Consider the following 25,569-nt stretch of genomic DNA (forward strand, 5'->3'; position numbering starts at 1 on the left):
TTTAGGCCAAAAACACATGTTTACTCAATTTTCTAATGTTTTCCGTTGGTTTAAGCCCAAAAACATTTTTTTTAGATTTTGTCACATCCTTTGGCTTAAACTCAAATTTTGGGTGTATTTTGTTTTCCGTGTCCCTTACGAAATGTCAGATAGGAACAACCCCAGTGGTCGTACTAAAACCCTTAGGTGTCGGCCAGGGTAAACGCGTCACGCGAAGCGACGCGAAAGTTGCACGGGAAGGAATAACAATTATTAATAATGAAATGTCAAACTCCAAAGGATTTTCGCGTCGCTTCGCGTGACGCGTCTACCCTGGCCGACACCTTATGGTGTTTTTGTCGACTAAGCGAACGTCAAACATGATCAAAAGTGTCAAGGTTCATTTATGGACCAAATCTTTAAATTAAAGTTTAAATATGATATAGCCATTATTTGAGCGGGAAAAATTGCTAAAGTAGTTACAGTAACATGCTATTTCGTGTTATTAAATAAAAACAAGATTTCATTAAAAATTTTAGGACCCAATTGACTGGAACCTTACAAAAGCATGAAAATTAAATGCTCCATCCAAGAAAGCACATGGTTTGTGACGTGCTCAAATGGCTCAAATAGCTCGAAAGAAGGCAAATTCAAGCGTGTGCTATAATAAGGGCGCAAGTCGCATGATCGATTTCTCTTCATCGATCCTCTCTTCTGTGAATAAAGGTGACAAGATGCGGGTTTGTTAACATTTTTTCACTACAAGACGCTAGGAAGTAATGCAATCTTGCGTCCTGAGGTGAAACAATGAATTGAATTTAGAAATTGATCAATTTGTGCCAATATTAGGCACTGAGGGTAATATGGCCATGATAAGGAAAATAGCGATCAAGATGTGAAAAACATGCTTTTCTATTATAATCGGATATACAAATATGTTCTCTATCAAATAGTAAAAACAACATCCATCCATTTGAGTATTTCTAGTGTTAATAAATCAAAAATTCGTGTTTCTGGGTCATCCATAAACCACGTAGTCATTTATTGGGAGAAGGGAGAGATTCTGCCCAACGACCACGGTCCATACAAATTGTAAATTTTGTGTATGGACAAATGACTACTAGGGGGAAGGTGGGTCCAAAATTGGGAAAAAATAACCGCGTTGCTAATGGTAGCCCCTTGTGCATTTCTGTGCTGTCACTTCAATAGGGCCTAACTAACATGAGTGATTTCTCTTCATCGATTCTGCATATATAATGCATACCTACAGGCGTTTGTTCTGATGTTATTGTTCAATAATAGAAACATGCTGATGCGAAAAAATACATTTGTAAGGTTTTAATTTGCGCGTTACTTCAGCGTGGCATTACGTTTGGTAGAATTTGAATTCAACAGCTGTTTTGGCGTTATGAAATAGGGAGGTGGGAGTTTTGCCTAAGTTCTCGCATAACTTCTGATCTCGCCCTAAAAGCCATTGCTAACCATGTGTGTAGCTCGTTGTTTCTGACCATTTAAATGGAGTTACATGTTATTTTACAACGGTATGGTGAAGAAAGGATCATTCTCTACACGCCAGTGATGTTGCTTTGGATGCTGATGCATTCATTTGCTCAGAAACAACGATCTACACACGTGGTTACCAATGGCTTTTAGGGCGTTATCACAGATCATGCGAGAGTTGATTGAAGTTTAGGAGTTGGAATCGCAGAACAAATTTAAACAAAGCAGACAGCCACTGACTGCTGTCATCTTAAAGTAATTAAGCTTAACAAAACACAATAATTTACGGGATTGACTGTTTAACGAGAAACTTGCGACGATCGACGCGCCACAATAATTCGACGGGGGGTATTAGAACTAAGTTGGAGATGTTGATTTCGAAATTTTGAAGTGAACATCACCTCCAAACACTAGCGATTTTTCGGTGGAATGTTGACGTTTGATTACTAAATGTCTAGAGGACCCAAACACTTTAACGTTCAAGGATCCGTCATCGTAATCATCGAAACTTCAACAGCCATTTTTCTGTTCAAAACTGAAATTTACTCGTCGAAAATGTGTTCACTGTGTTTCGGTTGGAGAATAAAATACAGTGAACACATGAATGTATTCATGATTTTGAATGTAAAAACTGCTTTTGAAAATTATCGAGTTGATGACGGATCCTGCCCCCTTAAGGTGAAGATGAATCGAAGCCAAAGTTCAAATTTTCAAGAGCACGGATCTGAAGAACCAAACAACCATTTAAGCTGAAAACCTAATCGATTGATCACTAGCTGGTGGTGACCAATCGATTAGGTTTTCAGCTCAAACGGATGCTTGGTTCTCCAGATCCGTGCTCTTGAAAATTTGAACTTTGGCTTCGATTCATCGTCACCTTAAACGAATTCTCGTCATTCCGTGTCATCGGCTCAAATATTGGCGTACCCCACAAAAGTAGTAAAGAGAACATTACAAATGTAACTCGATGTTCTGTGATATGTCTACTCGCAGAAATTGTCCTTCATTTATTAATTTGTTTATTAATTATAACTAGTTCTATCGCACGACATCAAAAATAGAGATGTAGATGTTTCAATTAACGCAGCGACACGAATTAAGACTAAAACAGCTAAATTTTCACATACTTTCATCAAAGTATTATGGAAATGTTCATTTTATGTTGGTGGTAAAACACTCGAGCAAAACAAACATTTTTTAATTGTTTTATCACAGTCCTAAAAAAAACATCTATGAATGATTATAATCCCTTCGAAAACAGTTCTAAAGGTTTCTGCTTCAACATCACATCATTACGATATTCACTTCATTGAAAAACCTCAACATCTCCGTGCCTGAAATCACATCAGTTTTAATATCTGAACGTGGTTCTGACTTCAATTTATCTTCGTATCAATAAAAACACTATTATTAATGCTCTAAATCATCCGTGCGTAATAAAAATTATTGAAATTTATTGTTCATGCGTGATAAGTTCGGTGTTCATTTTACCATCCTGTTAATTTTTTCTCCCCTTCCCCTATGACAAATGGTAAACAAACTTCATGCTGTTACACACATATGACTTAGCAATCTGTATGTAACCTAGCCTGTTATTTGTTTCTTTGCAACCACAGATACAATTTCAATGTAACTTATTCATTTTGACAGCTCTAGGTTGAGTTACATGCAAGTAAAAATGCAACACCTATGTAATGTAAACAAAGCGTAAGTTACAATGTAATAGTTGAGTAACCAAATTTGAAAATCATAAATAAGATATGCTACAAATTATCTGAAATGCAACGGCAATGTAATTTGTTTTGTTTTTCTAAAATATTGCATATGTTACCAGTGCTACTTGGGAGGAGTTCTTTCAGGGATTCATCTTAGCATTCATCCTGAAGTTTCTTCAGAGATTCCTCCAGGAGCTCAAGATTGTTTAAGGGATTCCTCCAAGAGTTTCTTGGAAATAATAAGTAATATAAGTGGACAAATCCCTAAAAGAATAATCAAAAAAGCCAAGAGGATTTCCTGTAGGAACTCGTGATAAGATTTTTGTAATATTTTTTGAAGAAAGCTCTGGTCGGGATTCGGAAAAACATTCCTGGGCATATTACTATTAAATTTCTGAATGAATCCGTAGACGAATGCTTGGAGGTATTCCTTGATCCTGGAATATCCTGGAGGAATCCTAGGAAGAATTCCTGGAGGAGGAAATCCCTGAAACATATGCTGAAGGAGTTTCTGGAGTAATTCCTGAAGGAGGAAATCTCCCAAGAGAATATCCTGAATGAATCTTTGAAGGAGTTCCAACAAGATTACCTGGAGGAATTACTGCAAAAATTCCATGAATAATTGGTATAGTAATTTCAGGAGGTAGCTTTGGAAGAAATTGTAGAAAAAATACCGAAAAATCTGGGGTAATCACTGGAAAAATCCTAGGAGGAAATATGCAGACATAGAGAAGAGAATCTGTGAAAGATATCCGGGATGAATCCTTAAAGTAATTCCGGGAGGAATGCCTTTAGGAAATCATAAGATTTCCTGAAGAAAATTCTGGAGGATTTCCCAGACGTTATTCTTAAGAAATCCCTGGAGCAAGTCCTGAAGGAGATCCTAGAGAAAGTCCTGAAAATTTTTTTGGAGAAACCCCTGAAGAGACTCCTGGAAGAAGGGCTGAAGGAACTCCTCGGATAATGGGATTCCTTGTAGGTATTCTAGTAATACCAGGAGAAATTCTTGGGTTAATCTTTGGATGAATACCCGGAGAAACCCCAGGAGTAATCTCCAGAGGACTTTCCAGAAGAATCTCTGAAGGAATTTCTTAATGAACTTCCGGAGGAATCTCAGTATACAAATTTACGTAGAAATTCATGAAAGAATTCTCGTAGGAATCTTTCAAGGAATTTCCGTAGCAATCTTTGCAGGAATAATCGTTGAAACCAGCTCACTAGCATGTTAGGAACATTTCTCAAAATGTCTCCTCAGTAATTTCCATAGAATCCTACATTGTGTTTGGGCCACCTAGAAAGCTGAAAATTTCACAGAACACTATTTTTATGGTAAGGGGTCATATACAAGTTACGTCACGCTACGAGAAGGGGTCAAGCCAAGCGTGACAAGCCTTACAAAAAATCGGAGAACTCATGCAAAAAACGTGACAAAAGAGGAGGGGGCGGGGTTATAGAAAGTTTAAATTTAGCGTGACATAATGTGTGTACCATCCTTGAGCATATGGGAGATTGGATTTTCAAACATTTTTAAAAGTTGAATCGCCCTAGTGTATCATGTTTCGGACATGATGATTCTGTATATCCATGGAAGTCAAAGTAATTTCCATTACGAGAAAATTCTGGACCACCGTGAATCATTAAGCAAATACACCATCAGCATTGCTTTGCTATGCTTCTGCTTGCTTTATCTATATCGGAAAACAAAGTCGTAGTCCTACGTCAAAGCCTAATACATGACCCACCGTTACCGATCCCGTACCACTGAACCGGCCACCGTCACCATCGTCCGGGGCGCAGACCTTCCAGGCCGTCGTTGATTGAGTTATTATCAATTCTTGCTACCTACCGTGTTCCATCCTTCCGATCTCTTCGTGTGTTCTTCACCGCGATACCCATGTCGTTTCCGATGAAAAACGTTCAAAATTTCCCTCTCTTCCCCACGAACGTTGCCCCGCATGTGGAGCACGGAGTCCCCCTCGAGGCGTATGCCACACACAACGGACCATATGATTTTTAGGAGCCGCGCAGTGGGTTCATCACAAGTGAGAAATCGTTCCTGAAACCCGGTAGAATATTGCGAATTTCAGCAAAAGATATACATTCTTGCGCAGTGCGCAAGATAATTATTACTGCGCCAATGGACAGTGCAGAGGCAAGTTCAAACAAAAAGAAGCTTACACATATCTACATATGAGGAGATACGACGACGACGATGGAGATATCTGCCGACGACAAGGGGGACGGAGTGAAACATAAATCACATGAATGGTGGTCGTCGTGGAGCTCTTTCTTCTAGAGCTGCGTCGAACCGAATGCGTTTTGTCCAAAGCAACCATCCACCTATCGGTAAGGGAAGATGGGGTAATGTGCACCCTAGGATGGCCCATAATGATATAACTGTAAAAATCTTATGTTACACTCCCAACATCTGTTCATTTGAACCACCTAAAGCTACTGTTGAAAATTGAAATTTTACAACAGTTACATTAAGTTAACAAATGAATATGTAAATGAAAACCCGAATTTAACACTATACAATTTAATTACACTATAGAGTTTGTGTATCCTTTGACTGATACGCGTATTTCGACCTCAACTGTAACGCCGTCTTCAGTGTTGTGTACTAGACACGGCTTGGTACATGGCACTGAAGCCGGCTTTACAGTTGAGGTCGAAATACGCGTATCTGTCTAAGGATGCACAAATTCTATTGTAATTAAATTGTTTAGTACGGAATTCGGTTTTTCATTTACTTATAGGTATTCCACTAAACCAGTGAATCAATTGTCACCCAACACGCAACAACAAAGACATTGTCACCTCCTATTCTTGTTGCAACAATTTTATTCCGCAACATCAGTTTATCATCACTGGAACAGAATATGACAAAGATCGATCACCACGTGCGAAGCGATTTTCTGTGCTTCGCATTGCAATTTTCGAGAACTTTCTCCGTGTTGGTTAACATTGACACATTATCAAACAGCATCCATAAAACAAATTTGGTTTTGTGTTTGAAATAAGTGATTAATTGCGAGTTGAAAAGGTTGCAACAATGTTGCGCTCTGTGATTGTCATGACAATTTTGCTTTTGATTGTGTCCTTATCCGCAACAGTTGGGACAAACGGTTGTGAGCGAGCTTGTTTTGTTGTTTGTTTTTTTGTCTATTTTGATGATAATTTGATTCACTGCCCTAAACAGCTCGAAGATGTATTATTACAAATGAAGTAAATTTAGAAAGTTGAAAAACCTTAAATTTTTTGGCGTTATATTCAAAACACGAAATTTATTCTTGCGCCGGTGTACCTTACACAACAACAACAATTCTCACTGGACTTTGAGCGCAATGTTGACAATTATCATGAAATTGAAACCAATCTTGAGAATCACTTGTATACTGGATTTTAAATCGAGGATTTATTATCGTCAATAAGCGTTATTGGCGCAATACTTGACATGATGGAGCAACCTTCCAGTGCAAAATATAAATCTCTTGGAGCTGCATACCGATCCTGTATAAATATCTATTCAACATTATATAAATAACATACTACGTGATGTTAAAAAAACTGAACTAGCACATTACTTTAACTTATGTTCAGAGCTGGCTGCTGATCCAAACTGAGTTATATCAGCTATTTTTAGCATAGTGTGTCAACATAAATAACAATTCTGGTAAGAGATTAGATGTTCATGACTTCGCAAAAACCTACGTCAGCCAAGGTCAATATTCACCAGGGCGTGGATAAAGCTATCAAGTTTGTGTTATGCAGGGTGCAGGGCGTTAACATGTTCATAACTTTGCAGTTGAGTTAAGGTCACATCATTCCAGGGCGGTAAGGCTAATCACTTTAGGGCACATATACAGGAAATCGTACAGGGTGGCCTCGCAAAGATCTTCGAAAGATGAGGTTAAATCATTCCATGGCGCTGTAACAACGGGACTGTTGATGTCCTAGAAGACATTAAAAATCTCATGATCTCGCAAATATTCATATTATTATTTATATTTTTTCACCAGGGGGTGATACAGCTTGAATATTTCAATCCTACAGGACATCAATATGCTCATGACGTCGTAAAGATCTACGTGAGATAAGGTCTAAGAATTTAGGGCGCTGACACAACTAGAAAATACAGATTGATATCCTACAGGGCGTTAAAACGCTCATGACCTCCCAAAACTAACATGAAGTAAGGTCAAAATTCATCAGGGCGTAGATACGGTTAGAAAATTTCAATTACTATCCTATAGGGCGTTAAAATGCTCATGACTCCGAAAATCTACGTGTTATAAGATAGACATTCACTAGGACATTGATACAGCTAGGAAATTCTATTGACAGGGCGTTAACTTGCTCATGACCACGCAAAGATCTACGAAAAATGAGATTAAATTATTCCAGGGTACTGGAACAGCAACCAAATTTCGATTCATGTCCTACAAGGCATTAACATGCTCATAACTTCGCAAAAATCTACATGAAATAAGGTTACAATTCAGCAGGGCGTAGATACAGCTAGAAACATTTGATTATTGTCCTTTAGGGCGTTAATATGCTTTGCAAAGATCTTTAGTTAGTTTAGTTAGTTTAGTTAGTTAAGATCACATCATTCCAGGGCGATGATGTTAATGGTACAGCTAGGAAATTTTAATTAATGTCCAACAGGTCGTTTATATGTTTATCAACGTGAGACAAGAGCAAATTATTCCAGGACGCTGATACAGCGAAAAAAATAGATTGATGTCCTGCAGGGCGTTAACATATGCATGACTCTGCAAAGATCTATGTCAGATAAGGTCAAAATACTACAGGGCGCTGAAACAGTAGGGAGTTTTTATTTAATGTTCTATAGGGCGTAAACACGCTTAATTTCTCGCAGAGATCTACGCCATATAAGTTCAAAACTTATTTCTTTGTTTACAAATTTAGAACAAACTCGTAAAAAAGTCCAAGTTCCAGCACGTCACAATTTTTAGCTACAGGTCGTCAAAGTTGTATAAAACACAGGTTTTATCAATTTTTACATGAAATTCAAGGTATAATTTATCAAACTTTTTTGTAATTTAATCCACCAATCGTGCAAAATAGGACTTGAACTTTCAATTTAGATATAATTGGATTGTAAATTTTACCATTATATTCAGTTTAAATCGATTTTTTCAACATGCTCGCGGTCTCCATATAAATTTCTTCGTTTCTCTTATATGGCATAAGACAATACTTTTCAGAACCACCAAAAAATAACATTATACCAGCGGAAGAATAATGAACTTTGTTGAAAAGTATTGTTTAACACATGAAGTTTGAATTTTGTGACAAATTAAGCAAATAAATTGCCATACAAGTTGGCTGAAATCGTCAAATTTAGTATTTTCAACAGTCAATATCTCAAAAACTAGACGTGCTATGATATTTTTATTCTTTATTCTTTATTTGTTTGATTCAACGGAAAGTGCAATTCGCAAACAAACAAAATTATTCTTAATACGGTCATAAAAACTAAACAAATTACATAGAACAGAAAACCAAGCAGGACAATCGAAACATTAAAAAATCAAAATAATTTACAATAACAAAACTACAGCGTGTCGGGTTTCCACGTACATTGCCTTCTTCTAAACTCTCGAAATATTATATTCTTTGGCCATGTAGATGATTTCATTGCGATAGTTTTCCATTTGCAGTTTAAAACTATTTTAAAGGAGATATAATCTAAAGTACTACTGTCAACCCATCGTGGAACAAGCTTCTTTACATATTTACATTCTGCATCACAGACACCCAAACATTGCAAAACCATCATTTGCACATCTTCCTCTGAAACGCTGCTGTCGATGTTCGTCAACAATAATGAGAAGTTTTCATCCCCGGCAGTTGTGTTCGAAGATCGTTCTGATGCATCGGCAACACATGACGTTTCACCGCAGGCAGCTTCTCTCAACGCATTATCAAAGTGCCGTGAGGAGGTAGGAGTAGAATGCAGCATCACAGTATCCAGAGGACAGTTAGAACTTGCCGCTAGTACAGACAGTATGGAATCCACTTTTGCCTTCAGATCGTCGACATCGCGTTGAAGTATTGATTTCTGCTCCGTTCTGTCCGTTGGGGCGATCGATTCCTTGTTCTCCTCCTTTCGTTCGGTTCTCCATAGCACAAACTTAGCCAAACATTCGTCGCAAAGCCAAAAACTGTTTCTCTTTGGAGGCGACACAGCAGCGAGATCAACTTTGTCTAACCCAACGCAAGCGGCATGGAATATCACACCACACGGTCCATTGCAATGAATGAATAGCTTTTCTTTTGTCGCAACTCTAGCAAAGCACTTCTTGCAGTCCATGGCGGTACGGCTGAACAAAATAATTTGATATTATCTTGGAAAAACGGCTGTAGATTCGACAATCGGTGACACCAAATCTGAAGCACGTTCGGATCCGTTGTTTTGAAGTGATTTGACGAATTTCCAGACACAATTACAGCAATAAATTAACAATTACGACAGCGTTAAAAACCGACAATCGACCGATCGAACAAACAATTGAATTTTTGAAAACGGCAAAGAATTCAACAGCCCCTAATTGAGTTAATAGTGGTATTTTGGTGCTTGAGACAAAAACGTGCTCCGCAGTGTTATAATAGTAAAATAGTAAAGTTTTTGGGAAGTTTTTCACTACAGTTCGAAAGGCAATTTCCTTGACTAGCGTTTCATACAAAAAACGCAACAGAAGAGGTTAATGTGACTCAGTTATTGATCAAAGAGAAAGTGAACAAAGAGAGCCTCTCATTTGTACATAGGTCTTTTAGTAATGTTTCGTGAGATTTGTCGCAAGGTAAACATTTGATCCGTCGTTGATCCCATATCCTTAACAGTACGGTGCAGTATTTTGTACAGCTGCTCACACCTGTGCTTGAACAGTTCGGTCGGGAGATCGTCTTTTAAGCAGCCTTACAGTTCTTCAACTCCTTGATCGCTCTTTTTTCCTTATCTAGTGTCGGTGCCTCCACATCTTGTCCATTGTTGCTGTTGGTTAATCTGTTCTCAGACGCGCTCTTGTTCTCTCCGTTCAACAAATGCTCAAAGTGCTCTTTCCACCTGGTAGCCGTTCACATGACGAGAGACGGCACTATTTTTCTCCGTACGCCATAGACAGCTTCGTAAAATCTCCGCATATCATTTTGGTCCATGTTGTTTTGCGCCTCAGTAATGATGTCTTTTTCATACTGCTTTTTCTTTCTACGGAAAATTAATTTCTCGGCTGCTCTAGCTTCCTTGTACCGCTGTGGGCGGTCCATTAATTACGTAGGGAGCTAATGGACGAGGGTGTAGTATTGTAGAACACCTTCATTCATATACAAATACCTTGGAATGGCATTGAGTATTCTAGCAACACTGTCAAAGACTACCTTCTATGCGACCGTTACGTTATGGGATTAAATGAGTTTTCTTCATACCAGCAACTGAGACAGACGCGTTCTCTGTTCTAGTCCGAAAGACTCAAATTCTACATTGGCGTCGAGTTGATACAAAGTTTTATTTAGATTACGAGCGAACCCTTGTAAAAAGAAGTAAGTTAGGAAAAAAATAAAACGGAAAAATATTTGCGACGGTCGTTTCTGTGGTGATAGTTTTGTTTTTTCCAAAAGAAGAACTGTAAGTGATTGTTGAGAAGCGGAATGCATAGCAAAGTGTCTTTACGTTGATAAGAAGGATTAATTTAAAAGCAAACCATTAAAAAGTGTTCAAATATATATTTTTCATGTATTAAAAAAAGTGTTGGTCGTGCAAGTACCAGAAAACAAAAATAAAAACGAAAAAAATAACAAGATTTAATATATTTTCAATATAACGTCGTTTTCTGGATGTGAAGCGAAAAAAAGAGTGAGAGGGAAGATAACCATATCGGCGTTACTAACAACCAACGCCACGGGTTCAAAGTGTGTATGTAATAGTGGAGCGATATCATAGCGATAGTTGTGTCAAGCTTTTGTGATGTGTATGCGTGAACGGATGGTAATGGAGAGAAAAAAAATGTTGAGAAAGAGATGCTTACCTTGAAAAAAAAAAAAATCCATGCAAAGCATAAACAAATATCATCGGATACTGAAGGTTGGCGTTGATGTGTATTGAACGGAAAATAAAAGTTATTTGTATAGTTCTGGTAAAAGGGTTGGTTAGTGTTAACAGTATTGCGGCGTGTGAAGAATATAGGTATTCAAGTGGACAGTACATGCGATATGGATGGAGCGGAGCTGTGAAGTAGTGTTGATGATCGCGAATTGAAAGAAGACCAGACAGCGTTATGTTGCCGAATGCTGAAGGTCAAAGTATGTGTCAGATGAATATATAGGTGGATAAGCTGTATGAGTGAGAAAACCGTGAATCTAGTGAATGATAAGTTGGTAGTGTGTGCGTATGTCAATGAGTTGATTGAAGAACGATCTTCACCAGACAGTGGAAGTGGATTGATGTCTTCATCTTGGTAAGTCAGGAATGCGCAACATTTGAAAAGTTTTCCACAGCCGGGAAGCAAGCTGAGCAATGAGCATGATGCGTCGAAGTACCGTAAGTACACAAAATCATGGACAAAAAGAAAAAAATGAAGAGAATAAATTAATGTGCCATATATCTTTTTTTTAACGATAAGAGATAAATTTTTGAACTCATTCGCATCCATTTATTGGGAACAGTTAATGTGAAAAGACAGTACTGTTCGACTTAATTTATTAATTATCTCATGATTTGTTTTGATGATATACAAGGTTATACATGGAAGACTATAGCATTTTTTATATTATTAGAAAAGGGGTGGTGTCTTTTCAGCAGAACACAGCCTTTTGATTCGTTGATTTACGTTTAGTGAGTTATAAATGGAGGATGAAGTCATAACCCATGAAAAGATTAAAATAGTTCAATAAAAAGAAAAGACGATTTTTGACATCGGTATTTTGTGTTAATCAAGAATGAAACGGGCTGAGAGCCGGATTCGAATTTAAAGTTATACAAACGTGAGAAATTGAGGTGTTAAACAGAACAAAGTATGTAAAGATTGAAATGAGCTGCAAGCTGGATTCTTTCAAGAGAGCTGGTTATATATGTTAAATTAACTGTGAGCCAGATTTGTATTGTTTATGAAGAATTGTCTGATTAAAAGGGGTGAATGCCAGATGCGTCGTGTAAATACCGTTAAAAAAAATGATGAATGAAAGTGAAACGGATGTTCGGACATGGTACCAACCGAGTTCAATTTGCAAGGCATAGAATAACATTAGCAAAAAAAAAAAAATGTGAAAGTATGAAACGAGCTGTAAGCTGGATGTTATAACATTATTGTTTGAACAGGATGCATTAAGAAGTTGATCTAGGTGAAATGAGCTGTAAGCTGGATTCACAGTATTTTAAAAAGAGTAATTTGGGTTCCAGAAGATTAATTGAATACAATGCTAGAATAATTTAACCAATGCACAAAAACAAAACACCACAGAAATTGACAAGAAAAAAAAAAGTTAACTTTATTCATGATAATTGATTCATAGGAATGGATTTAGTGCGACCGGTTAAACCGTTCGATGCAAAAGTGGACCAGTCTCAGCTCGCTTCAGAATGGAGAAGGTGGAAGCGTAGCTTGGAGTACTGTTTGGAAGCTCAGGGAGTGATCACTCAGCGAGAAAAGCGAAATCAGCTCCTTCATTTGGGAGGACCGGATCTTCAGGATATTTTTGACAGCCTTCTGGAGGTGAATAGCGTGCCCCATGTCCTGACCCTCCGTTCTATGACGTAGCCATTGAGCAACTGGATGCGCATTTCCAACCGTCTCGTAGGCGTACGTATGAACGCCATATCTTTCGCCAAATTTCACAACAGCAAGGTGAAAGATTCAACGATTTTGTCATGAAACTGCGGGTACAGGCCAATCGATGTGATTTCGACCAGGAAGGAACCTCGGTGTTGGAGAGTATGATCATTGATCAAATAGCGGAGAAATGTACTTCCTCGGCTTTGCGGAAAAAAATCTTAGAAAAAGATCGCCCACTCAGCGAAGTTGTGGCTATTGGTAAAACCATTGAAGAAGTCGAAATGCAATGTAAGGAACTGGCACAACCCAGCGAACGTGAACATCCCACAATTTCTGTGAATAAGGTGCAACAATACAGACCTCGCCAGCAAAATTCATATTCGATGCAACCTGATTGGTCCTTCTACTTATCTAAGGAGCGTGGGCACCAGTTTCCTCGAACTCAGCAGTATGCTTTCCGACGTGACCAGCGATTCAATGCTAAGGGTAACTGGTCTGGACCACCAAACGGCCGTTTCCGCCAACAACATTTTTCAGCTCATCAAAACGATAACGACAACAGACTTTGCTTCGCCTGTGGCCGTCGAGGACACGTAAAAGATAGTCCAAAGTGTGTGGCCAAAAATGCTGAGTGTCTGCAATGCAAACGCATTGGTCATTTTACCAAATGGTGCACTAAAAGACCATATAAAGAAGCGAATTTTGGATCGAATGGTGGCTTGTCTACGCCACCAGCAAAAAGAATAAAGATGGTACATGAAAGTGATAAGACCAATAAGCCAGAAGAAAACATGGATGAAATTTGTTACGTCATGGGACAGAACGTCTTTCGGTTCAAAGTCGGTGGTGTTGAAATTCCTATGGCCATAGATTCCGGAGCAGCAGCGAATCTCATCGATCTGGCTACCTGGACACAATTGGAACAATCAAACGCAAGAGTTAGCTTCCAACCGAATGTAGATCGGACATTCAAGGCTTATGGAACAGAAAAAGCACTCCAATTGACAGGAATGTTTACAGCCAAAATCGAAGCGGGGGTTCCAGTACCGAAGCAACGTTTTACATCGCAAAGGACGGTCGACAATGTCTACTTGGAGACGACACAGCGAAGAAGCTAAAGGTATTGAAAATTGGATACAACATCGGTGCAGTCAGAGAACACGTGAAGGCCTTTCCCAAAATAAAAGGAGTAGTGGTTGAAATTCCAATAAACAGCAACATACCACCAGTTCAGCAACCTTACCGGCGTGTTCCATTCACTTTGGAGGACAAGATCGCACAAAAGCTTGGAAATCTACTCGATCTAGACATTATCGAACGGGTACAACAGCCGTCTGCTTGGGTTTCTCCGGTAGTACCAATCTTGAAGGATTCGGGAGAGATTAGACTCTGCGTTGATATGATAAGAGCGAACCAAGCAGTACTTCGGGAGACACACCCATTCCCAATCGTAGAGGAACTTTTCGCAGGAATGAAAGGGGCACAGCGATTTTCTAAGCTAGATATTAAAGAGGCCTACCATCAAGTGGAGATATCGGAGCGATCCAGGGAAATTACTACGTTTATTACGAAGCAGGGATTATTCCGGTAAAGATTCTTCATAAGATATTTTCGATGAAAAAATGAGTAACGAATAAAGAAAAACAAAAACAAAAAAAAAACTATTTTCTCTCACCAGATACAAAAGATTAATGTTTGGAATATCATGTGCTCCTGAACTTTTCCAAAAAGTTATGGAGTCTATTGTAGCAGGATTGCCAGGAGTTGTTGTATATTTGGATGATTTGTTAGTCACAGGAAACAGTCAAGAAGAACACGATGAGAGACTGAAACGCTTGCTCGATCGTCTAGCTTCTTTCGGGATTTTTGTAAATAACGACAAGTGCATCTACAACGCAACTCGCTTAGAATTCTTAGGATATGAATTATCACCCGAAGGCGTACGTCCAAAAGAAAGTCGGATTGCAGCCATACAATCTTTTCGAGAACCTAAAAATACATCAGAGCTCCGCAGCTTTTTGGGACTAGTGACCTATGTGGGTCGGTTTATACCAAATCTCGCCGAAAAAGCTGACACGATCAGAAGTTTACTGCGTTCGGGAGAGCGTTTCGTCTGGAATGAAAACCATCAACGATGTTTTGAAGAAATCAAACAGGCAGTTTGTAATTCGAGTTGTCTAGGCTATTATAATCCTAAAGATCTCTGTATTGTGATCGCAGATGCAAGTCCAACTGGTCTTGGAGCAGTGCTTTTGCAGCAAGATGAGCACAAACGCATACGGGTCATTGCGTTCGCTAGTAAGACATTGACGGATTTGGAGAGAAAGTATTGCCAAACAGAACGAGAAGCTTTAGGACTCGTTTGGGCTGTGGATAAATTCCAGTTATATCTTTTAGGAACTCGGTTCAAACTAGTAACCGACTGTAAGCCTCTGTTATATTTGTTCAAAGAACGAGCTAAGCCATGTGCAAGAATTGAGAGGTGGGTGTTGCGACTACAATGCTATCGTTTTGAAGTAGAATATAAACCCGGATCAGAAAACTTAGCTGACGCTATCTCTAGGCTGGCCAAGTCAACTCCCACGGAATTTGACGTAGCAAGTGAAGCGTGCATATACCAAATAGCTATGACAGATATACCGGATGCAGTTACTGTGCAAGAAGTAGAAACTGAATCTACAAAGGACGACGAAATTCAAAGTGTTTTTCGGAGTTTGGATACAGGGATTTGGGAAGGCAGCTCACGACAATTTAAACCATTCAATACGGAACTGTGTTAAGTTGGATATCTACTACTACGTGGCGATAGATTAGTTATACCTAATAATCTCAGGGCAAGAACTTTGAAAGTTGCCCACGAGTCACACCCCGGAATCGAGATTATGAAAAGGCGGTTAAGATTAAAGGTCTGGTGGCCACATTTAGATAAGGATGTAGAAAAATACGTGAGACAGTGCAAAGCCTGCACATTAGTTTCGGCGCTCGATCCACCTATGCCTATTCATTGCACTAAGATGCCAGATCGAGCTTGGGTAGACTTAGCAGCGGATTTTCTAGGCCCTCTACCATCCGGTCACAGCCTTCTGGTAATCATTGACTATTTCAGCCGATTCACCGAGATTATTGTCATGAAGCAGACAACCGCAACTCTAACCGTTCGAGCATTGCACGAAACATTTTGCCGTTTCGGGTTCCAGAATCACTGAAAACAGATAATGGACCGCAATTCATCAGCTCAGAGTTCCAGCGGTTTTTTAGTCAATTTGGAATCGATCACAGAAAGACCACTCCGTATTGGCCTCAAGCAAACGGGGAAGTTGAACGAAGCGTTTGAAAATCAGCCAGGAGACGGATGGGTCTGATTGGCAATGGGATTTGAGAATGTTCGCGCTCATGCAAAATTCAACCCCACATTCAACCACCGGAGTGGCACCCTCGATTCTTATGTTTGGACGAGTCCTAAAAGATAAAATTCCGGGAATGATAATTGAAGGAGACAAAATTGTGGAAGAAATCCGAGATCGCGACACCGAGAAGAAACACAAAGAACAGAATATGCAGATGCAAAACGATCAGCAGGTTACCGCAGCCTAGAAGTTGGAGATTCTGTAGTGGCCAAACGCATCCAGAAGGATAATAAACTGTCAACAAATTTCCATCCAGAGGAATTGATAGTGATTGGTAAGACAGGATCAGATGTGACTTTAAAATCACAGGACTCCGGACGTGTTTTTCATAGAAACATTTCCCACTTAAAAAAGTTACATACAGGTGAAGTATAAGTAAATAGAGGATACTTAGAAATACAATAATCTGAAATAATAATTATTTTCAGGTAATGGATACACGACCAATATAGAACCAAATCCGATGGATGGCGATGTTAGCCAAGGTTGTCCTAAGGTTTCAGATGATACAAGCGAGAGCATTAACCTACGGCCACGACGAGAAGTGAAACGACCGGCACATTTAAATGACTATAAGATTAATGAATTTTCTTTATTTTAAAGTAAGAGAGGGATGTAGTATTGTAGAACACCTTCATATATAAATACCTTGGAATGGCATTGAGTATTCTAGCAACACTGTCAAAGACTACCTTCTATGCGACCGTTACGTTATGGGATTAAATGAGTTTTCTTCATACCAGCAACTGAGACAGACGCGTTCTCTGTTCTAGTCCGAAAGACTCAAATTCTACAGAGGGGAGCTTAGAATTTCTTACGTGTCATACAAATTGTTTTCAATTATCTCAATGATCGGATTCAATTCCACAATCTGATCGAAAGAAAGTGTTAGTTACAGCGGATCCGATGATAAATAGAAAATATTTTCCCTATAATGCATTAAAAACGGAATCAGCCAGCGGCAAATCAGCAAACACGTCAATTTCGGAAGCCATATCGAATTTCTGATAGTGAAATGTCTGCACTGAGGAAATTTGTCTCACGTGATTTTTTACAATGATGAGCAATGGGGTTCATAAGCATTCTTATGACCCTGACAATTGATAGTTACGACAAAATTACACTAGTCGTATAAATCTCAATGTAGTTCTATGAAATACACAAATGTCTTATTAAACAAAACAAAAAAAAAAACAAATAAAAAAGCGTTCATTAGTGTGATCTTATGAAAATCATGCAAGATTTTTGCCTCAGTGTACCAAAAGTACTGTGAAGGCATATTTTACACCTTGTTCCCCTATAGGAAGGAAGATATGCAACACAACAAACATTCATTCGCATCGCATTCGCCTGGGAGTTGCTTGCGTTGCGATGAGCCCCTCGATGAAACAAAAGAGCAGCACGAGGTGCGACGACAAAGAGCGAGAGACGAAGACGACGGGCGCAGTGCGCGGCATCATATTAGGGCGAACATTATAATATTACGAGCGGAATGAATGCCGTGAACATGCTTAATTGGGCCCCCCGTGTTGGATTCGTATGTGTGGGGTCCCCTCTCGCGCTTCGAATCTTTTATAATGCTTTTCGCCGTGGGTTTTGTTTTGATTCGTTCGACTGGCGCTTGCGAAATTTCGGACGGACTTTGAATGATGACGGGGTTCGAACGTCTGTTTCAGATGCATTTATCATTTCTATTGCTGAGAGTTTGATTTTGATTTGGTGTAATCCACAAACCGGTGGAGAGCAAATATTGAGCGGCACAACAGTTAATTGATCCGAAATGTCGAACAAATCATGTGACGAGAATGGGATTAGTAAACAATCCGGGGGCTTCCGAAAATTTGGGTATAGGTACCTGGTTGGGACGGGAGTTGGCGGTGTGGCGTCGATCGATGTCGAATGGCTGTCAAACTTGCGTCATTTGCTTTGCTCCACGCCACTCTGAAGGTGGTCGTCGTTTCATGGTATCATGCTTTCCCGGACGGAGCATCGGCCTTGAAATTGAGTGATCGTTGTACCAACTTTGTTTTGACTGCAGTTTTGCTTCGAGGGCTTGGGTATTAGGGTGATGCATAAGGGACGAAATATAATTATATTTTCAATTTATGACCCTTCTTAGGCTTCTGGTAACGTTTGTGATTCGATTGGTACAGGATTTTTTTGAGAGGTAAATTTTCTTGACTACCTTGAGCATAGAGTATCTTAGCGCGCTTATTGCTACACGATATATGAATTCATGACAGCTATGAAATTGAAAGCTCCCAGTTATCATTTCTACCGGCAGCACCATATTTTTTACCCCAAAGTTTTGCTACTTGTTCTATATATATTTTTGCACTATTTTTCCACGAGTGGTTATAAATCTTTAATGTAGCCATAACCCACTTAAATATATCTCAGTCTTCTAAAATTTTCTCGTGCTCGGTTATTTGCTTTCCAAAACAACACATTGATGAAAGTCTGTAGGAAAGAAAGAAAAAAAAAAACTGCTGTTGGGGAAGACCAGCAATATTTACGACACATCACTAGATTTCGCACCATTCTTAAGATTTTGGACTACTTGATATGAAAATCTGATAATTGGAACATTATTCTGGCAGGTCGATAATTAGTGGTTTCCCCATAACCGTTTTTAATTAAAAAAATAGTACGATGCAGTGAAAATAAATGAGCTGTGGCAGATAATGTCTGAACATGGTTTTCCGGCGAAACTAATCAGACCCTTGAACGTTTCCATGAAATCTTATGATTACTGGGTTGTTGGCGACTTTTCATGTACCATTTGATTGAATACAGTCTTCAATAATTGAAAAGGGAAACCTTTCAGTATTACTTGAGTCTGTAAGTAGTTTTAGAAACAATGTGGCCTATTAATTTTCAACTTTGACTCATGGTACATGACAAGTTCAGGTGCCGCATGAATTATAGACATTTCAGTTATCATACAGTTTTATGGAGTTGGGTAATTCACCTATTGTTGAACGGCCAAACCAAGTTTCACTTTTCAAGTTCATGAAAATCACATCGCATTCAGACGCTCGCACAATGTTGCCGTTAACCCGCAACAACTTGCCAGCCAGCTCGCCCAATAACTGTGTTCAACTGGACAGGAAAATCGATATCTTTAAAGCTTCCCTCTCCGTTCAGGATTGATTCCGATGACAACGACCAAATAACTACCTAGTGGTGGTGACTGCAGATTACGTCCGTTTTTTTGTCACCATCCCATTTCACGCTTCAAGTTCACCGATCGATTGAGTGATACATACTCCCTCGTTGTTAATTTTAGCGCTATATTTTTGAAAACTGATACCCATCGTTCCTACACTTGACGTCAGATGAAATTAATTTTCCCATTTTTTCTCCATTTTATTCGCAGGCAGAAGTAAGTGCACAACAATCCCACACGAAGTTTAACAGACGTTTGTTTCTATAAGTAAGTTGATTTAATTTGATTTTTGTTTTGCCTTGTTGTTCTTAGTCCACTACGAACTCCGTGAGAAACAGGCCTTCGTATTTTCAAGCGTAATCAGTTATCCTTCCATGGCTTATAAACAACAGTACGACCGTTAAACATGTTATACAAGAACTCCTTTAAATATTGGCCTTCAGATCTAGAAGCGTTTTATCAACAAGATTAAGTTATCAATCTTACGGTTTTATTCTATCATGCTATACAAAGATTTAAATTCAACGGTGTCCGGTCATTTGGCCGAACGCCGTTTGGCCGAATGCCGTTTGGCCGAATGCCGTTTGGCCGAACGCCATTTGGCCGAATGCCATTTGGCCGAACGGGTCGTTTGGCCGAATGCTGTTTGTCCGAATTACGTACAAAAAATTATCAAATTACTACAACACTTATGTGTAAGATTCATAGGTGTTACCCAATAATTGATCAGCTAATTAATTGACTTTAATGATGTGCCAGGATGTCATGTTTGTCACTATATAAGTGCTCCAAAAGAATGATAAAATTGACTCCTTAATTTAGGACTAAGTTGTGAACTCCACTCATTGCATCAAGACTCAAAGCTCATGGTTGTTTCATCTGGAGCTACCAACGGTATGATAGGGTTCCAGTTTTTTGAATATTTCATAAGAAGTTTTTCCTTCTTTTAAGCGTAGGCTATTCTTTTGAGTTATACTGGTTTCGTTACTATTGGCAATAATTCAGCTTATATTTTAATTGGGAATTTAACTCTCTTTAAATCATCGGCAGTTCTTTGTTGTTATACTAATACAAAAATTGTTTGCATTGTACTTGCTTAAATTTTCATAAAAGATTTTTCCTTCTTTTGATCATAGGCTGTTCTTTCTGTTTCTCCTCCAATATTAGGATTGCAACGTGTGAACAGAGCTCTGCACCGTAGTTTGCGTATAGCAGTAAACCGATTGACTCGGTGAACAATTACGTGGAAAAAGCTCACAGTTTCTTCGTTGTGAAAAGAAAAAGCCAAAATTCGAGGGATCGAAGCAATCCAGTCCTGCAGCAGGACTAATAGATCGTGAACCGTTTTAGTTACTGTCAAAAGCTGACTACAAACACAATGCAAAAACTTTTGCTGGCAGCTATTACCGCTAGCAGAAAAGTGAATATTTGCCTACATTTAGGATGTTCTTCTTTCAGCACTGACTGACAATGATGATTAACCTTCTTTAAAAATAAGTTGAATAAGTTCTTTGAATTTCAGCTTTCAAACTTTCTACAATAACATGCTAACTGTAATTCACTATTATTTCCTATTTCGGCCAAACGGAATTCGGCCAAATGGCATTCGGCTAAATGGCATTCGGCCAAATGACCCTTTCGGCTATATGGCGTTCGGCCAAACGGCATTCGGCCAAATGACCCGGAACCAAATTCAACATATGTTTAAAGTTATCCAAAAACTCCCTGAAGTACAGTCATCAGATCTACGATTGACTTTCAGAATCTTGCGAACTAGAAAATATATCCAGGCTCATATAGTAAAGATTTATTAGGTTTTGAGATCAACAAGTAATGAAGGTCATCCAAAAACTTCTATGAGTACAGGCCTTCTCAGATCTCCAAGCGTAACTAGTGATCTCAAGGAGGTTTTTGACCAAGGTTAATATCAATACAAGTACATTTATTTATTTTATACCAATTTCTGAGTTTATCAACCGTTTGAGGTTATCCCAGATTGAAATAATGGCCATAAGATCCCCAAGCGTAAGTATGATCTTGTGAAGATAGCCTTACTTCCTCGAATCTACTTGTAAAACAATAGCATAATTCTAAGTTCTTAGGTGCGAAATTTCGCACTCAAATGTATCTCCATCCCGAGAAGTATGAAGACATCTGTCGGATTTAATCAAAACCCCGTCGATTGGCGGTTCGGTGAACAGAGATTTCCAGCGCAACACCTACCACATTTGCGGTTTTCTTTACAACAACGGCGGCGATCGATTTCCGCAGCGATTTCACACACGTGCTGCTGCGACATCGATCGAGTTCAATTAAATTATTAACACGTTCGTTGATGGGTCTCTCTCGAGCTGTTTTGATGCGAAATTGATATCTTTTTGTCCAAATCCAGTCACCGTGGGCTCATTTTGCAATTCGGTGTGTTACCGTAAACCGGGGGTAAAATGATCACTTGTTTACTGAAACTGATTTAGACAAATCAGTAATTCGTTGATCACTGTGAGTTTACAGAATTTACTTTTTATGAAACAACAATTAACAAGTCATTGAATAACCCAAAATATCAATAATTGAAAATAAAAAAGGGATGAAATAGATCATATAGAAAAACATGTTGGTGCTCAAAATTCTATTCTACGCACCAAATTGGGGTACCTTGTTTCTGAAAAAGGGGTCATAATTCCTACAATTACAAAATTGGTCAATATAAAAACAAAAATGAAAATCGAAATTCCGCACCATATGCCTGGATGCATGCATTTTTTTTATACAAGCAAGTTTTTCGAAAATTATAGATTTCACCCCTGTGATCAATTTGACCCCGGATTACGGTACCACGGAACTGGGTCACCGGATCGGCGCGGGCAAAAATGTTTTATGTAACACCACCATCACCACCACCCGTTTCTTGTCGGTTGATCGGTTAATGGATTGTGACAAGCGATCAATACGGTGTAAGCAAGTCGTAACGCTCCGAAGGGAAATTGATATTAATTATCGTTAATTTTAAACCTCGCCCTTTGTGTGTGGTCTGGTTATTGGTTTTAGCGTGATACCTAAATGGTGAAGTTTCTTAGTCGGTTGGTTGAAGCTGTTCATGTGGTGATATATGTCTTACCTTGTAACAAATAGCTAATTCGTGGCAATTTGTGTGCTAAGCCGGTCGGTTTGGTTCCGCCTGGGCGTGTTAATTCGGTGTGAACAAGGCTTTTGTTTTACGGTATTTTAGCTGTAGGTTGAGATTCTCATAGCATTATTGAGAAGAAAACTGTTTTGGTTTTAAAAGTCTCGTACTCAAATTAGCTAACTTAGTTTATTTCACTTTAGATGTTACCGCGTCCATCAAGGCATGAGCTGCAGCACAATGTTACGCCAACAAAATCGACCCATAACTGCTTAGCTACAGAACACTTCACATATCCTGTTCAACTTGGTTAAACCATCTAGCCCGTTGCGTGTTTCTTCGTATTGTGAACACCATTTTTGCGGGACATTGTTCAGCATTCTCGCAACGTTCCCCGCCCATCGTACGCTTCAAGCTTTGGCGACTATCTGGATACTGAGTTCACCGTAGAGCTACACAAGCCCGTGGTTCATTCTTCTCCTCCATACACCATTCTCACATACTCCGCCAAAGATCGTCCTAAGCACACGTCGTTCAAAAACTCCTAACGCTTGCAAGTCCTCTTCGAGCATTGCCCACGTCTCATGCCCGTAGAGGACTACTGGTCATATCAGCGTCTTATACATGGTACACTTAAGTACCGAGATGAAGCTTACCAAACCGTGGAGTCCGTAGTAGGCACCATTTCCGGCAATGATGCGTCTTCGAATTGCTCTGCTGCAGTTGTTATCCGTCGTTACCAATGATCCGAGGTAGATAGATTCGTCCACCACCTCGAACTTATCTCCGTCGATCATCACGCGTCTGCCAATGCGAGCTCTATCGCACTCGGTTCCTCCAGCTAGCAGATATTTCGACTTCGACGTATTTACCTTCAATCCAACCCGGTCTGCTTCACGTTTCAGTGTTTGATCGGCGGAATATGATCTGGGAAAGCACTTTGAAGGCTGCGTTAAGAATGGTAATCGCTCGATAGTTCGCACATTCTAACTTGTCACCCTTCTTGTATATTAGGTTTATTACTCCCTCTACCCTCTTCTCCGGTAGCTGTTCTGTATGCTAGATCCTGGCTATCAATTGGTGCAGACCAGTAGCCAACCTATCCGGGCCCATTTTAATGAGTTGCACTCCAATAAAATCTTTTCCAGCTGATCCAGTTTGGAAACATCCTTAACTCCACCTATTGTGGGAGTTTGCAAGTCTCCCTCATCCGCCGTACTGATGAAGCCATTTCTCCTCTTGCCTTGGTCTTCCTCCTCTGCGCCATTAAGGTGTTCATCGTAGTGCTGCTTGCATCTTTCAATCTTCTTGCGTTCGTTCGTCAAGATATGTCCAGCCTTACCCGGCACATTTCGGCTCGCGGTACAAAGCCTTTGCGGGATGCATTGAGTTTCTTGTAGAACTTAAGCATTTCTTGAGAACGAAACAGCTGGTCCATCTCTTCGCACTCCAACTCTTCCAGGCGGTACTTTTTAGCTCGGAATAGATCGGTTTGCTGTGTTTGCTTCTGTTTGTATCGTTCCACTTTTGACAGGTTCCTTGCTGTAGCATAATCGCCCGCGGTACATTATTCTCGTCCACAACCGTCTGACGAACGCACCCAATGCACTGTGTATTATTTTCTCGATTTCATGCGCTTTTTGAATAGCGCCCAAACCGTTGATTTTAGCGATATAGTTTGTTCGGAGAAGTTTTTTGGTATATTAAAGCGCAACTTTTGACGAAAAAAGTTTTGTGATCAATCCACCTAGCAGTGAGATAGAAAAAATAATTTTTCAAAACTTTTAGATAGACATATGGTGTCTTCGGCAAAGTTATAGAATTAGCAATTTGAAACAACTTTGTCGAAGACACGATTTTTCTATCTCTTATACTTTTTGAGATATATGCCGTTGTATGTGAATGACCCCTAAAAATCATACTTTTCATCATAACATTCTTCCAAGATTTTTAACATTTTTTGTGTTTTCTACAAAGTTGTTTGTCATAAAAAAACCCGTGTTTTTGCTGAACATATCATCACTCTATCTTTTGAAGTAACAAAGTAGTAGTTTAGGTCTCTATAACTGGCTTCGGCGCAAAATGGCGCAGACAACTCTTACAAATGATAAAAGTACCAAATCTTCCCTTTCGGCATTTGATAAAAACTTTTGTCTATAAGCGTCTTTGCTTGGGTTTTAACTATCAAACAAATAAGCTTTATTAAAACGAATTCGACTGATAATTCTTTTACTTTATGAGATAGAGAGGTGCGATGTTCAGCAAAAACACGCGTTTTAAGATGTTTAACAACTTTGTAGAAGACATGAAAAATATTAACTAACTCACAGGATGGGAAATGTACTGTATCAAACATTTACTACTCGACATTCACATTTTTCTACACGACCATCAAAATCCAAAGCAAACCATGACCGTTCAAAACAAAAAAATATCACGGCTCTTCAAAACTGTAATTGTTTTCTTCCCAAAGTTTTTTCAAACCCGAATGCGAAATGACTCGAGCACGATCGGTGACACGATTTTTCCGGTTTTCGAGTTTTTGAATTTTTGCTCGATAAAGGCAGCATGAAATTGTACTTGTTTATATGTATAGCAACGGAATGATTGTGCTCTTGCTGTTAGAGCTAATAGATTTCAATTAATTGAAAACACAAGGAAATATTAGCGATTGAAGTATTTAATATTTTTTTCAATCATCCACCTCGGAATGGCTGCCCCATTGGCAGCGCAGCGCCTGATGTATTTGATGCTGCTGCTGCTTTGTGTTTTGGTTGACTGGCAGAATCGATGAACGGTGGTAAATTGTGATCACAGTTCCCAAGCCTGCTCACCTCATCTTCATCTTGCTGGCGCAGTAGCATATGCCTCCGAGCAA

At 39.2% G+C, this 25,569-nt stretch overlaps 1 protein-coding gene across 1 annotated transcript in view; it reads left to right on the top strand.

Moving 5' to 3' along the window:
* Positions 1–25,569, top strand: part of LOC110677033 (homeobox protein invected) — a 388,087-nt gene that overhangs the window by 299,562 nt on the left and 62,956 nt on the right. The window contains exon 2 of the mRNA XM_021847510.1: positions 19,778–19,783. Within this exon, the coding sequence (XP_021703202.1) occupies positions 19,778–19,783 (6 nt within the window). The remainder of the gene's footprint in view (positions 1–19,777; positions 19,784–25,569) is intronic.

Source organism: Aedes aegypti, chromosome 2 (genome assembly GCF_002204515.2).
Source record: "Aedes aegypti strain LVP_AGWG chromosome 2, AaegL5.0 Primary Assembly, whole genome shotgun sequence".
Lineage (NCBI taxonomy): Eukaryota > Metazoa > Arthropoda > Insecta > Diptera > Culicidae > Aedes > Aedes aegypti.